Here is a 15,114-nt window from a genome sequence, read left to right as displayed (position 1 = left end):
ACAGCCTTTGCCGCCCGGCGCCGGGGCTGGCCAAAAGGCCTTCGCCGGTACGCGCATGCGCCGGTGGTGACGTCAGCGGCAGCTGCGCTGATGTCACCACCGGCGCATGCGCGCTTGGGGATTCTCTTCCGCCTCCGCCATGGTGTAGGCCGTGGCGGCGGCGGAAGAGAAAGAGTGCCCACACGGCACTGGCCCGCCCGCCGATCGGTGGGCCCTGATCGTGGGCCTGGCCACCGTGGGGGCACCCCCGGGGTCCAATCGCCCCGCGCCCCCCCCCCCCCCCCCCCAGGACCCCGGGGGCCTGCTCGCGCCGCTAATCCCGCCGCCACCAGAGGTGGTTCAAACCTCGGCGCCGGGAGAGGCCTCCCAGCAGCAGGACTTCGGCCCATCGCGGGCCGGAGAATCGCTGCAGGGGGCTCGCCGCTCGACGTGGCGCGATTCCCGCCCCCGCCAATTCCCGGGTGGCGGAGAATTTCTGCCATGGCGGGGCGGGATTTTCGACGGCCCCGGGCGACTCTCGGACCCTGCGTGGGATCGGAGAATTTCGCCCTATATCTTAATAATCGATTACTTTTAAAATTATCCCGAGGTGCTGAAGCTGCCAGTTCTCACCTCATGGTCCGCCATCAAAGCGTGTAAAGAGATATTCTCACAGCATGGCATTCCGAACACCGTCATGAGCGACAATGGCCTGTGCTTCCACAGTCGAGAATGGTCCACGTTTGCCAAGAGCTACAATTTCAGGCATGTCACCTCCAGTCTGCACTATCCGCAGTCCAATGGCAAAGTCGAAAAAGGGGTGCACATCGTTAAGCAGCTCATCTGCAAGGCCTTAGACTCTGCTTCCGACCTTGCACTACTTGCGTACCGGGCGACACCCTTGTCCACTGGCATGTCGCCAGCTCAACTGCTGATGAACAGGGACCTGCGGACGACGCTTCCAGCCATACACCTGCCCAACCTTGATCATCTCCCGGTGCGGCAGAAGATGCAGCAGCTTCGCAACAGCCACAAGCAGGGCTATAATGTACATGCCACCGATCTGGACGTGCTATCCCCGGCAGACACAGTCAGGATCAAGATACCGGATGGTGGGTGGTCTGCTCCGGCTGTCGTTGTTCGACAAGCCATGCCCAGATCCTATGTCATACATATGGCTGATGGCTCCATTGTGCGAAGGAATCGAAGGGCACTGCGAAAATTTGCTTGCCCACAACCACTTTCCCCTCCATTTCCACATGTCGAATTGCCACTTCCAGACACCTCGAACCTCAAGGCCACCAGTCGTGCCTCCCACTCACCTGTCAAGACACCGTCATCCCCTTCTACCACCTCTCCGGCGGTCGACGAGGATCAGACGCAAGCCTCAGACATTGGATTTATGAGCATTTGTTTTGTTTGTTCTGTTCTGTATTTCTCAGTCAGTCACATTAGACAGACACATTCACATGTATATACATCTACAAAAAAAACAAAACAAAAAAGGGGGAGATGTCATGATATGCAAACATGCAACCAATGAACACTCAGAATAGGACACAACCAATGGGCAGTCAGGACACTCAGAGGTGGCATCACCACAAGGGGGCATGACATAAATACTATAAAAGCGATGAGGCATTCACACCCTGCCTCTTTCCACAGACAGACATCTAGAGAGTTAGACAGGGTTGATCAGCAGCATCACACCCCAGCAAGTGGCTTAGAGCAAGCTGATAGTTAGACTGAGTTACTACAGTTAGATTAGCAGAGAGTCAAACTCATTTGAGAACTGTGTTAATAGTTCAATAAACACGTTGAACTCATTTCAGAGTCTGGAGCATCCTTTAGTTAAGACTGCATCTTAAGGGGCTGGTTTAGCTCACTGGGCTAAATCTCTGGCTTTTAAAGCAGACCAAGCAGGCCAGTGGCACGGTTCGATTCCCGTACCAGCCTCCCCGGATAGGCGCCAGAATGTGGGGCTTTTCACAGTAACTTCATTGAAGCCTACTCGTGACAATAAGCGATTTTTATTTCATTTTTCATTTCATCAAGTAGCAGCCTGTGTTATCCGAAGCAGCATAACACAACACTCGCTTGATGCATGTCTTTGGAGACCAGTTGGACTTCACACCGTTCTATCATCACAGCTCCATGGATGGAAGTGTTCATGTGGGGGGATAATTCTGAAGGGCCTGATAATGATATGTAAATTTATTATAACCATGTCCCCAACGTTGAACATCGGGAACTGCGGTCTGTCACTGATTGGGGTTGGGGGGGGGGGGGGGGTCATGCTGACTTAAAATGCGACTTTGCACTTGCAGTATTTTCTGTTCCCATCGCTGAACCCACCCAATGGGAGTGAAAAATCCCACCGACAGTTACTGCTGATTTTAGCAGAAGACGAAGAAATGGGGACTGAAGGAGGAGGAGGCACAAAAACTAGTCATGAAAATTGAGAAACCTGTTAGGACAAGGAAAAGAACGGCAAATCATCAAACAATTACATGTCCAAGTCACTGATTCAATAATGACCAAACATTTCTTGATTTGCATTCATTTGCGGTGTGAATTGAATTTTGTTTAATGGGGTGGAGGAGTACGAATTATTTTTCAGAACACCAGGCCTGAAGCTTGCTGAAATGAAATGAAGGTACCGTGAAGTCATATTACGCTGAATAACGAATGGCCGAGTGCCTAATGCCATGGTGAGCACTGTTACAATAACAGCTGAAAGTTTGTCTTTCCTATGTTTTCAGGGCCTTGCAGTGTCTATGCCGCTTTGTGGACCTTGTCCCCCGCCTCCTCCTCCGCCACCCCCTGGGCCCCCTCCGGACCTCTTGTCGGAAACATCAAAGGATAAGGCATCTATGGCACGTTCCCAGCTCTTCGCTCAGCTTAATCAAGGAGAGGGAATCACTAAAGGTGGGAATATCAGTTTGACTAATTGTTGTTATCTTCACATGATACTGGAGAGCGACATTGTCGGCTATGTTTTGTTACTAGCTTGGCTACTGCATGTTTGCAAACAAATGTTTAAGTAACTTTGTTGTTTTACATGTAAATTTGCAGAGCTATAAGTACATCTACAAACCATCCAATCTAATAAGATATCAGTAATAAAGGCAAAATGCTGCAATTTCTGGATATCCAAAATAAAGGCACAAAGTGCCTGAAAACCTAAACCGGTCTAGCAGCATCAGTGGAGGAAGAAACAAGAGTTAATGTTACGAGTCCATAAACATAGAACATACAGTGCTGAAGGAGGACATTCAGCCCATCAAGTCTGCACCGACCCACTTATGCCCTCACTTCCAGTCTATCCCCATAACCCAATAACCCCTCCTAACCTTTTTGGTCGCTAAGGGCAATTTATCATGGCCAATCCACCTAACCTGCACGTCTTTGGACTGTGGGAGCAAACCGGAGGACCCGGAGGAAACTCACGCAGACGCGTACAGACAGTGACCCAGCGAGGAATCGAACCTGGGACCCTGGCGCTGTAAAGCCACAGTGCTATCCACTTGTGCTACCATGCTGCCCTTTTTGTCATGTGTATGACTCTCCGGTGTGACTCTTTTTCAGAACACCTATACTATCAGCACCTGACCATCCATTGTTTTAAATCCTTTTAATGCTGAGTTTCTGTTGCTGAGTTCTGCAGCACAATCGGCCAAACCATTGCAGAACATTCGTCAATTTTAAACCCAAGTGTGTTTTCCACAATCTTTTATGCTGATTCAAGATTCAATTCAGCAGAAATGGGACCCAGCACACAAAACTGACCACCCTCTTAAGTCGCAATCACAAGATTCTACAAATTGCTCTAGTTTGAAAAGGTTTTAAAATGTACTAATTTTCTTAGATGCAAAGGTTTTCAGGCATGTTTTGAAGATCTTTTCATATCATAATATATTTAATTTATTAAGAAACTGTCTAGTTTACACCAATGAAATTATAAAATGGCTCAGAAAAGTTTTTAAAGATAACTTCAATGATTTTAAGTCATGTTATTCACAGTCATGTTCGGCACCCTTATTGGAAACCAGGTTTTGAGAATATGTCTATATTCAGCAGTATTACTGGAACTGCAACAGCTAATGGCCGGGATTCTCCAAGCCTCCACGCCCAAATCGTGCTCAGTGCAGGGGTGGAGAATGGGGACGCGAACCTACGGCGACCAGAGAATTGGCACCAGTCACGCGCGCAGGATCGATGTAGCGCCTGTCAGGGGCTGTTGAAATAGCTGCGGCTATTCTTCGCAGTCGACTGGCCAAGTTTCCGCCAGCATGGTTTATATACGGTTCTACCCGACAGGAGCTCAGCGTCGCGGCTGCGGTGGCTGTCCTGGTGGGGGTGCCGGGGGAGGGGGGGGGGGGGGGGGGGGGGGCTCCATGACGACCAGGCTCGCGATCAGAGGCCACCAATCGGCAGGCGGGCACGATCTGGGGAGGGCCTGCCTTCTTCTGCGCCAGTCTGCTGCGTGGGTCCGCCATGTGGCGCCAGTGCGGAAGTGGCCGCCGCGCACATGCACAGACCCGCGGCCGGTATTGCAGGGCCGCATATCGGCAGCGTGGAGCATTCCGGTGCTGTGCTGGCCCCCTGTGGTCACGGAATCGCTGGAGCAAGAGGCCCATTGACGCTGGCGTGAAACAGTCCAGTGTTTACGCCGGCATCAACAACCGCCGTTTTGAAGAATCCAGACGCACGTTTTTACTACATCAAGGAGCACTTTTTAATTAAATGAATTATGCCACACTGCCCGATTGCGCTGGTCCATGGAAGATTAAGTTTGCGATTATGCAACTTGAAGCCTATACCTAAGCAGTGCAATTTCAAACAAATTTTGACCATATTTCCCCAATTGGACCCAGAGCAGACCTTCTACCGCATAGTATGTGTTTTGTTTTTAATGCAATCACTCCCTTCTCTTTGTGGAAAAACATCTAGGCTTCTTGTCGGTTGATTGTTCATTACTTCCAATTAATTACCTGTGTAGTCCATGCGTTGGGGAGGAAGACATAACTGAAGCCAAAATTTCTAGCATTGCATATACTATGAGAAAAAGAAATGTGCTAGTCACAGAAAAAACTACAGGAGGGGTCAAAATAAATCCTGCATAAATTAATAAGTAATTCACCATGGGCGCGATCAATCGGTTGCATTGCGCTCTCACTGGAGCATAACATGACCAGTAGATCCCAGGAGAGGCCCTCGCGGGCTTCATGACAGCCTACACACCTCATGGGATATACCCAAGGTCCACGAGGCATTGGCCCCCAAAAAGGGCGTAACCAAACGTGCGCGTCTGAGTAGGGTTTCACCTACTGAGGCGAGTTTATCCGGGATCTACTGGCCTCTCGGGATCTACCAGCCTCCCCAGCGAGGCTGCAGCCACCCGCTGTTCAGTACTGGTACACACAAATGTGGACCAGGCAGAATAACGCCCAGGGGGGTTTCCCGGGCCATCGGAGGCCCCTGGGTGGCCAGGGCAGCGCGGCCACCTGGAACTCATACACCTTTGCATTGCCTAGCTGGCACCTTGGCACTGCTGCTCTGGCACTGCCAAACTGGCAGGAGCACTGCCAAGGTGGCAGTGCAAGGGTGAAAGTGTACCAGGGAGGCACTGCCAAGGGTCAGGGCCTGAGGGGGGGGCATGCCCATGAAAGGAGGGTGGAGGGTAGTTTGAAGGGTGGGAGGTGCAGGGCAGGTAAGTAGGGGCCTCTGGGAGGTTGGGGGGGGGGTGACGCGTGGGGCTCCTGGAGGTGGGGAGCAAGTAAAGTGGGCACGGTAGCATAGTGATTAGCAGAATTGCTTCACAGCTCCAGGGTCCCAGGTTTGATTCCCGGCTTGGGTAACTGTGCGGAATCTGCACGTTCTTCCCGTGTGTGCGTGGGTTTCCTCCGGTTGCTCTGGTTTCCTCCCACAATCCAAAGATGTGCAGGTTAGGTGGATTGGCCATGTTAAATTGCCCTTAGTGTCCAAAATTGCCCTTAGTGTTGGGTGGGGTTACTGGGTTGTGGGGATAGGGTGGAGGTGTGCGGTTGGGAAGGGTGCTTTTTCCAAGAGCCGGTGCAGACTCGATGGGCCGAATGGCCTCCTGCACTGTAAATTCTATGAAATTCTATGGGAGGGTCTAAAGAGTAGAGGGCTCCAAGGACCCCATAGCAGGGTGTCCTCACTTGGGAGGGTAGTGCCCATTTAAGTGGGGGTTGACATTTCCCATGGGTGGGGCTGTGAACCCACAAGCTCAATTAGAGATGGGCACCCTTTCAAAATGGCGGCCCAATCTCTGAGTTCAGTTTCCCAGTACTGAAAGAAAGTCCAGAAGCGAGATTCTATGGCCATGCTGCGCCGGAAAAACAGCTTGTCGCGGCACAGCATGGCCAATAAAAGCCGGTAGACCCCGCTCCCAGGATCTACCCGGGTTGCAACATATCGCGAGATCCAACATGACATTGTGAGACGTTGTGATGTAAATCCCATCCATTGTGGGCTGGTTCACTTTGTGGCAAATCTGCATATTAGAGCGAGACAGCTAGCCTCACTCTAATGTGCACTCTAACAATGGCATGTTTAGAAATATACCCATTGATAAGTCTTCTTTTGAAAGCGAAATGCTGTTCCTATAACCCTACAAAAATGTCAATCAGACCATTAAAGGATCAGTAACAGATTTGAACACATCACACCTTTTAATCTTGTGCAAGTAAACATTGAAATATTGACAAAAAGAGTTTGCAGAAAAAATAACTTATAACCATGTAAAGATGTCAATCAAGAAAAGTCAACAGTTCTCTCCAGCTGTCAAACCCCCACTCAGATAATCGTTTTATTAGATTAGGTTAGATTAGATGAGATTAGGTTCTGAGCTAAGCATACAAATTGAGGCATAAGTTACTTTTTTTTCTGTACAGAGAAATAGAGTTGAGATGCAGACTCAACCAGGGTTGAACTGACTTGCCTATTCATATGCAAGTATTACTATATTTATACTACCTCTCAATACTAAAGTTTTAATATGCTGTAAGGATTCTGGCGCACTGTGGCAGAATTAAACCTTCGCAACAACTCAACCTTTTTGTAGTAAGGTAGTACAGCATAATAATCTTTATTATTGTCACAAGTACGCTTACATTAACACTGCAATGAAGTTACTGTGAAAATCCCCTAGTCGCCACACTCCAGTGCCTGTCCGGGTGCTCCGGTTTCCTCCCACAAGTCCCGAAAGACGTGCTGTTAGGTGATTGGAAATTCGGAATTCCCTCTCTCTGTACCCGAATATGGAGTGGCAGGACTGTCATATGACTGTCATATACCAGGATGTTGCCTGGTATGGAGGGAAGATCTTATGAGGAAAGGCTGAGGGACTTGAGACTGTTTTCGTTAGAGAGAAGAATGTTAAGAGGTGACTTAATTGAGGCATACAAGATGATCAGAGGATTAGATAGGGTGGACAGTGAGAGCCTTTTTCCTCGGATGGTGATGTCTAGCACGAGGGGACATAGCTTTAAATTAAGGGGAGATAGATATAGGACAGATGTCAGAGGTAGATTTGTTACTCAGAGAGTAGTAAGGGCGTGGAATGCCCTGCCTACAACAGTAATGGACTCGCCAACACTAAACACATTCAAATGGTCATTGGATAGGCATATGGACGATAAGGGAATAGTGTAGATGGGCTTTAGAGGGGTTTCACAGGTCGGCGCAACAGCGAGGGCCGAAGGGCCTGTTCTGCGCTGTAATGTTCTATGTTCTATGAGGAGGGATTAAGTCAGTTAGGATTATATTCATTGGAGTTTAGAAGAGTGAGGATCTCATTGAAAGTTATATGATTCTAACAGGTTTAGACAGGTAGATTCAGGAAGAATGTTCCCGATGGAGGGGAGTCCAGTACTAGGGGTTATAGTTTGAGGATAAGGGGTAAATCTTTTGGGACTGAAGTGAGGAGAAATTTCTTCATCCACAGAGTGGTGAATCTATGGAATTTGTTACCACAGAAAGTAGTTGAGGCCAAAACTTTGTGTGATTTAAGACGGAATTAGGTATAGTTCTTGGGCTAAAGGGATCAAAGGATATGGGGAGAAGGTGGGATCAGGTATTGAATTTGATGATCAGCCATGGTGATAATGAATGGTGAAGCCAGTTCGAAGAGCCAAATGGCCTACTCCTGCTTCTATATTCCATGTATTATTTCTAAGTATGAACAATATATTGATCACCCAAAGATAGTACCACACAGATAAATGTATATATTATTCTACTTTTGAATGAAACACTCTACGTTTCTCCAATTCTGGCTTCTTGAGCTTTCCTGGTTTATTTCGGCCCACCATTAGTGGCCATGCCCCAGCTTTGTGGACCCTAAGCTCTGGAATCCCTTCCCTAAACTTCGTCTCTCTACTTCTCTCTCCTTTATGATACTCCTTGAAATCGATCTTTTCGACCAAGCTTTTGGTCACCCATTCTAATAACCCCTGAAGAAGGGTTACAGCCCTGAAATATTAATTATTTTTCCCTCGCCATAGATCCTGCCAGACCTACTTGTGTTACGTGTTAACTAATAACTCTGCTGTTTCGCAGATGTCATGTCCCGGTTCGCAGATGTCATGTCCCGGGTATTGAAAACTGGGGTGGTAATGAGCAATCTTTGGAGTTTCGGAGGACCCGGGAGTCCAGGAAGAGAGAGAGGCCGACGTTCTGGCCTTTGCTTCCCTGGTAGCCCGGCGACTAATACTGCTAGCATGGAGGGACTCAAAGCCCCCGAGGGCTGAGGTATGGCTATCGGACATGGCGAGCTTTCTTGGCCTAGAAAAAGTCACATTCGCCTTGAGAGGTTCGCTACTAGGGTTCGTCCGAAGGTGGCAGCTATTTATTGACTTCTTCGCAGAAGAGTAAGCATCGGGGGGGGGGGGGGTTTAAGTGGAGTAGGGGAATATTGAGGCAGGTCCGTGCGTGAACAGAGCCGTGGTTTGCACTTTGTTTAATTTGTAATTTGTGTCTTGACTTCATTTTGTTTTTGTACTCTACAATGTCACTTTTTCTATATGCCTAAAATACCTCAATAAAATTGTTTGTTAAAAAAAACCTAATAACCCTGTTGTGAAGCCTATGGGGATATTTTACTACCTAAATGACACTATATAAATAAAAGTTGTTGTTATTGTTGGAAAACAAAATAAGAAACTTACATAATAATCATAACCATTTTTTCTTTCAGATAATAAATGCTGGTTGTGATTCCCATTTAAGCCTCCTATAGACTTATCTTCTGTCTATTTTAGGATTAACATCCCCTTTATGCCTTGCACCATCAGACCTTTTGTTATTTAATCTACCCTGCGCATCTACCTTCCATCCTATTCCAGATCTTCCCTTTTGATCTTTTCTCCCCATCCCTTGCTTCTGTACTTGCTTAAAACTTGTAAATTCTTCCAGTGATGGCCCCCTCCATTGTCCAGAAAGCCAGGTACATTTCTGGGAGCCCTGATTGAATTTTATATCCATTAGACAGCTAATGAGTAACTATAGGGTCTCCTTATAATAATCTTTTCTAATAATCTTTATTGTCACAAGTAGGCTTACATTAACACTGTAATGAAGTTACTGTTAAAAGCCCCTAGTCGCCACATTCCGGCGCCTGTTCGGGTACACTGAGGGAGAATTCAGAATGTCCAAATTACCTAACAGCACGGGCGTGATTCTCCGCCCCCCACGCCGGGTGGGAGAATAGCGGGAGGACCTCCTGACAGGGTCCAAACATCTGTCTATCTTAGCCTTAAATATGTTCAAGAATGGAGCATCCAAAACCCCCAGGGGTAGAGAATTTCAAAGACTCTCCCGCTATTCTCCCCCCACCCACGCCCGACCCACGCCACGAATCGCTGCTCGCCGTTTTTTACGGTGAGCGGCGATTCTCCGAGGCCGATGGGCCGAGCGGCCGGGCCTTCACGCCTGTTTCAACACGGCAGCAAACACACCTGCTCGCTGCCGTCGTGAAACGGGCCCCAGATGCCCGCCCGTTTAGGGCATCTGGGGGTCTGATTGGCACGGCAGTACCACGGCCGTGCCAAGGGGGGCATAGGCCCGCGATTGGTGGGCACTGATCGCGGGCCGTGCGTCCATAACGGACACACTCTTTTTCCTCCGCCACCCCGCAAGATCAAGCCACCATGTCTTGCGGGGCAGCTGAGGGAAAAGACGGCAACTGCGCACACGCGGGTTGGCGTTGTCCAATCTGCGCATGCGCGGCTGATGACGTCAGCCGGCGTGACGCGTGACGCTTCAAGGCCGCGCCACCGTGACACACGGGGCCGCGCTCCTAGCCCCGCCTGGGGGGGAGAATCAGCCCCGGAAGTGGGCGTGAAGGCTGCCGTGGGTCACGGCCTGTCCCACGGCAGCCTTTACGATTCTCCGCGTCTTTCAGGACTTGGGGGAGGAAACTGGAGCACCCGGAGGAAACCCACGCAGACAGTGACCCAAGCCGGGAATCGAACCTGGGATCCTGGCGCTGTTTGAACAAACAAAAAAAATACACCTAAGAATGCAATGCTCCTGCAGTCATGCACCAAAGTTAAATGTTTTACGGACCATGATAAAAGCAGTGCAACCTTCAGTGGCAAGTGTTGAACCCAACCAACGTGATCATTGAACCTGGTAATTTATTAATTAAATGATCAAATAATTAAAAGTGGATGAAGCTGGTGTACCCACTGATAAGCTAGATAGTTGTATGGGTGTTATTAAATGAAGAAAAATTTGGGACAAGGTGGAAAGGCTATTTCTTCCTGATGCATAACTTAAAATGGCAATTTTTGAAATTAGAGCTACCACTCTGTGTAATTTATCAACAAGTGACACAACATTGTGGTAACTTGAGATTAAAGATCAGCTGTAAAAAATTTAAAACTGAGAGAAGCTTATTTTCACAGGGAGTTGTGGGACTGAAATCCAGTCTCATTGTAAGGGTTGAGGCGAAAACTGTCTCAATAATTCACACTTAAATTGTTTGAAATAAAGAATGAAAGGGCAGGGTGGCTAAAATGATTGGGACTGTTTGTGGGGAAGAATAAATATTCACAGGGACTCGTTGGGAAACAGGTTATTTTCATGTTGTAACTTTATGTGTAACTCATAAAAAATCATGAAAATCCTTGCCTGTTATATTTCGGGAGCAGCTTGTAGACTCAGGAAAATAAGATATGTGCGCCCTCTAGAGGCAAGAGTTAGTGGTGGAAATTCTTAGGATGTTAACTCTTAACAGTATATTAACGGTATGTGAACGGTATATTAAAATATGAATCAAGACTATCCCATTTGTGAGAAATTGTCGTAGTTATTTTCTTATGTTTATTGAAATACAAGATAAACAGCTTCAGGACCCTTAATCCAGAAACTACTGTAAGAACATAAGAAATAAGTGCAGGAGTAGACCAAATGGCCCATTGAGCCTGCCCATCATTCAGTATAATCATGGATGATAGAACATAGAACAGTACAGCACAGAACAGGCCCTTCGGCCCTCAATGTTGTGCCGAGCAATGATCACCCTACTTAAACCCACGTAACCCGAATACCCGTAACCTAACAATCCCCCCATTACCTTACACTACGGGCAATTTAGCATGGCCAATCCACCTAACCCGCACATCTTTGGACTGTGGGAGGAAACCGGAGCACCCGGAGGAAACCCACGCACACACGGGGAGGACGTGCAGACTCCACACAGACAGTGAGCCAGCCGGGAATCGAACCTGGGATCTTCTGCCTCAACTCACCTTTCCAACCGAAATCCCATATCCTTTGATTCCCTGAGGGTCCAAACATCTGTCTATCTTAGCCTTAAATATGTTCAAGAATGGAGCATCCAAAACCCCCAGGGGTAGAGAATTTCAAAGACTCAAAATCCCTGTATTTCAGATTTCCCAGCTTGGAATTGCTGATATCGCACCAAGATTATTCAATGAGAAGGTTCTAGCCTCAACCTCTGATTTGGTAGCAGTAAGGTGCGGGATTCTCCCCTACCCGGCGGGGGGGTCCCGGCATAGCGGAGTGGCGCCAACCACTCCGGCGTCGGGCCTTCCCAAAGGTGCGGAATTCTCCGCACCTTTGGGGGCTAGGCCCGCGCCGGAGCGGTTGGCACCACACCGACTGGCGCCAAAACCGGCACCAACGGCCTTTGACGCCCGGCGTCGGGGCTGACCAAAAGGCCTTCAGCGGTTCGCGCATGCGCTGGTGGTGACATCAGTGGCAGCTGCCGCTGACGTCACCACCGGCGCATGCCGCTGGGGGATTCTCTTCCGCCTCCGCCATGGTGTAGGCCATGGCGGCGGCGGAAGAAAAAGAGTGACCCCCACGGCACTGGCCCGCCCGCTGATCGGTGGGCCCCGATCGCGGGCCTGGCCATCGTGGGGGCACCCCCCGGGGTCCGATCGCCCCGCGCCCCCCCCCCAGGACCTCGGGGGCCCGCTCTCACGCCGATCCCGCCGCCACCAGAGGTGGTTCAAACCTCGGCGGCGGGAGAGGCCTCTCAGCGGCGGGACTTCGGCCCATCATGGGCCGGAGAATCGCCGCGGGGGCCCGCCGCTCGATGTGGCGCGATTCCTGCCCCCGCCAATTCCCGGGTGGCGGAGAATTTCTGCCACGGCGGGGGCCGGATTTTCGGCGGCCCCGGGCGATTCCCCCCTGCGTGGGGTCGGAGAATTTCGCCCAAGGTTTTTACAGTTGACCTCAGTATCCCTGGACCAGCAAGGAAATATAAAGATCGATTCAACATATCATTATCCAACAGCCCCTACTTTGAGATTGTGCGAGTCTGTTTGAGTATAAACATATGTACATGTATGCATCAGTTGAGAACAACTTCAGGCTCAGTCATGGTGGCTCCTGGAGCTGAATAAGCTGCTCACACTGTTGAAATTTTCACATGAATGATAGCTACTAATTCAAGTTGCCTTTTGATGCAAACCACAGCATAGAGAGGAGATTTCATTCCATTGAACAATGATGATTTTCTGGGTACTGTTACGCAAGGGAAATATTAGGAAACTGGGTCCAAAAATGAGTCCCAAATGTAGCAGGCAGTTTAGGGGTTAAACCGACTGAGGAAAAAAAGAAGCCTGCTAGCACAGAGTCAAAGGGATACGCCCTGGCTGAGTTACATTTTCCCAGTCAGACTTGAACTCGTTAGTGGGAATATGCAGAGTGCCCCCAGATCAGTTTTCCTCCAGGACACTCCTAGCTGACCAACTATTAGCCCATTACAGAGTCTGATTGCCTCTTTGTCCGTCAATGGGAGGTTAGTTGCACATCAATAGCATGGTTCTTCTCTTTTGTATAAACGAGAGTGGGCAATCAGCCAAGATAACGATGATAGGTTGCAGTCTGGAAACCCCAGAGAACCTTTGTTTGAGGGGCTGGATGGAGCTTAGCGAGAGAGGGAATGCTGTTTGAACAGATGCAGGGAGAAGGCTTTGTAAATCAACCGAGAAGATCATGAAAGTTATCACCAAGGCAGGCTTTGGAAAAAGGGTTCAGAATGAATGTCCCTTCCAAAAGAAAAATTGCTTCATAAATGCAAGTAATTCTCTTGTCTGCCTGTGAAAGTGGCATGAGAGCTGCATGTTCTGATACAGTGTTGTTTAATGGGAATTAGTGTGTTAAGGTTAAGAAAATGCATGTAAACTGCTATTGTTAGGGTTGAAGTTTAAATATTGCTTTATTTTCTTTTAATAAAGTTTGTTTATAAAATAATCAAGCCCTAAGGCAACACGGTGGCGCAGTGGCTAGCACTGCTGCCTCACAGCGCCACGGTCCCAGGATCAATCCCGGCTCTGGGTCACTGTCTGTGTGGAGTTTGCACATTCTCCCAGTGTTTGTTTGGGTTTCGCCCCCACAACCTAAAGATGTGCAGGGTAGGTGGATTGGCCACGCTAAATTGCCCCTTAATTGAAAAACAATGGGCGCGATTCTCCGATCCCCGCGCCGGATGGGAGAATCGCGGGAGGGCTGGGGGACTCACGACACACCCCCCTGGCGCCCCCCGCGATTCTCCCACCCTCCGCTCGGAAGAATCGTCGCTCGCCGTTTTTCACGGCGACTGGCGATTCTCCGACCCGGATGCCGTTCGTGACCGGTTCACGACGGCGGCAACCACACCTAGTCGCTGCCGTCGTGAACATGGTGCCAAAAGCTGGTTTGCAGCTTGTGGGGGGCAGAGAGGGGAGTGAGCACCACGGCCGTGCTCGGGAGGGGACTAGCCTGCGATCGGTGCCCACCGATCGTCGGGCCGGCGTCTCAAAGGGACGCACTCTTTCCCCTCCGCCGCCCTGCAAGATCAAGCCGCCACATCTTGCGGGGCAGCGGAGGGGAAGACGGCAATCGCGCATGCGCGGGTTTGAGCCGTCGTGACGTCAGCCGCGCATGTGCGGGTTGGAGCCGGCCAACCGGATAATCAATTTTGGTGGTGGAAATTGAAGAAGAAATGTTGACCAAGACACTGAAGAGATCAGCCCTCTTTTTTTTAAGTGAACAGACCCATTAGATCTGTGAGGAAGACAGGGGACTGGAGTTTCATTCTATGCTCCGATACCAAAGTCGGGATGAGTTTTGGGAAACCCGGAAATGCTGGTGGTGGAGCGCCGGAAATGATTTTGGAGGAGGCAACCAATTAAGTGGGTTAAAGGGAGGCCTTTCAACAATGAAAGACCAGTAGCCCCAGAGTCAGAGGTGGGAGCTGCCGATGTAGGGAGCAATGAGGGCACCCTCCTGGTTATTCTTCCCGTACTGACTGCCACTGCCTCTCAGGTGGTATTGGTGATCCTGCTGTTGGTCCAACGACCCCCTCAGGGGAACAGGATGTCCACCTTGCCTCTTCAACACCCAGAAGCCTAGCCAGGCTGGCATCGCCAAAGCGAGGAACAGGTTTGCCTGTTGCCATGCTTGAATGTTGACTTGGGAGTGGGTGGTGAGGGAGCGTTGAAATCAGCTGGTCATCGACTTCAGGAAGCAAAGTACTGTACACACGCCTGTCAGCATCAACGGGGCCGAGGTGGAGATGGTTAGCAGTTTCAAATTCCTAGGGGTGCACATCACCAAAAATCTGTCCTGGTCCACTCACGTTGACGCTATCAC

At 49.5% G+C, this 15,114-nt stretch overlaps 1 protein-coding gene across 1 annotated transcript in view; it reads left to right on the top strand.

The window, feature by feature from the left end:
* cap2 (cyclase associated actin cytoskeleton regulatory protein 2) overlaps nt 1-15,114 on the top strand; it is a 323,980-nt gene that overhangs the window by 266,265 nt on the left and 42,601 nt on the right. Inside the window, exon 8 of the mRNA XM_038796992.1 lies at nt 2,742-2,907. Within this exon, the coding sequence (XP_038652920.1) occupies nt 2,742-2,907 (166 nt within the window). The remainder of the gene's footprint in view (nt 1-2,741; nt 2,908-15,114) is intronic.

This window comes from Scyliorhinus canicula, chromosome 5 (genome assembly GCF_902713615.1).
Source record: "Scyliorhinus canicula chromosome 5, sScyCan1.1, whole genome shotgun sequence".
NCBI lineage: Eukaryota > Metazoa > Chordata > Chondrichthyes > Carcharhiniformes > Scyliorhinidae > Scyliorhinus > Scyliorhinus canicula.
Note: the sequence above shows the minus strand (reverse complement) of the source record. Positions and strands in the feature narration are given on the sequence as shown.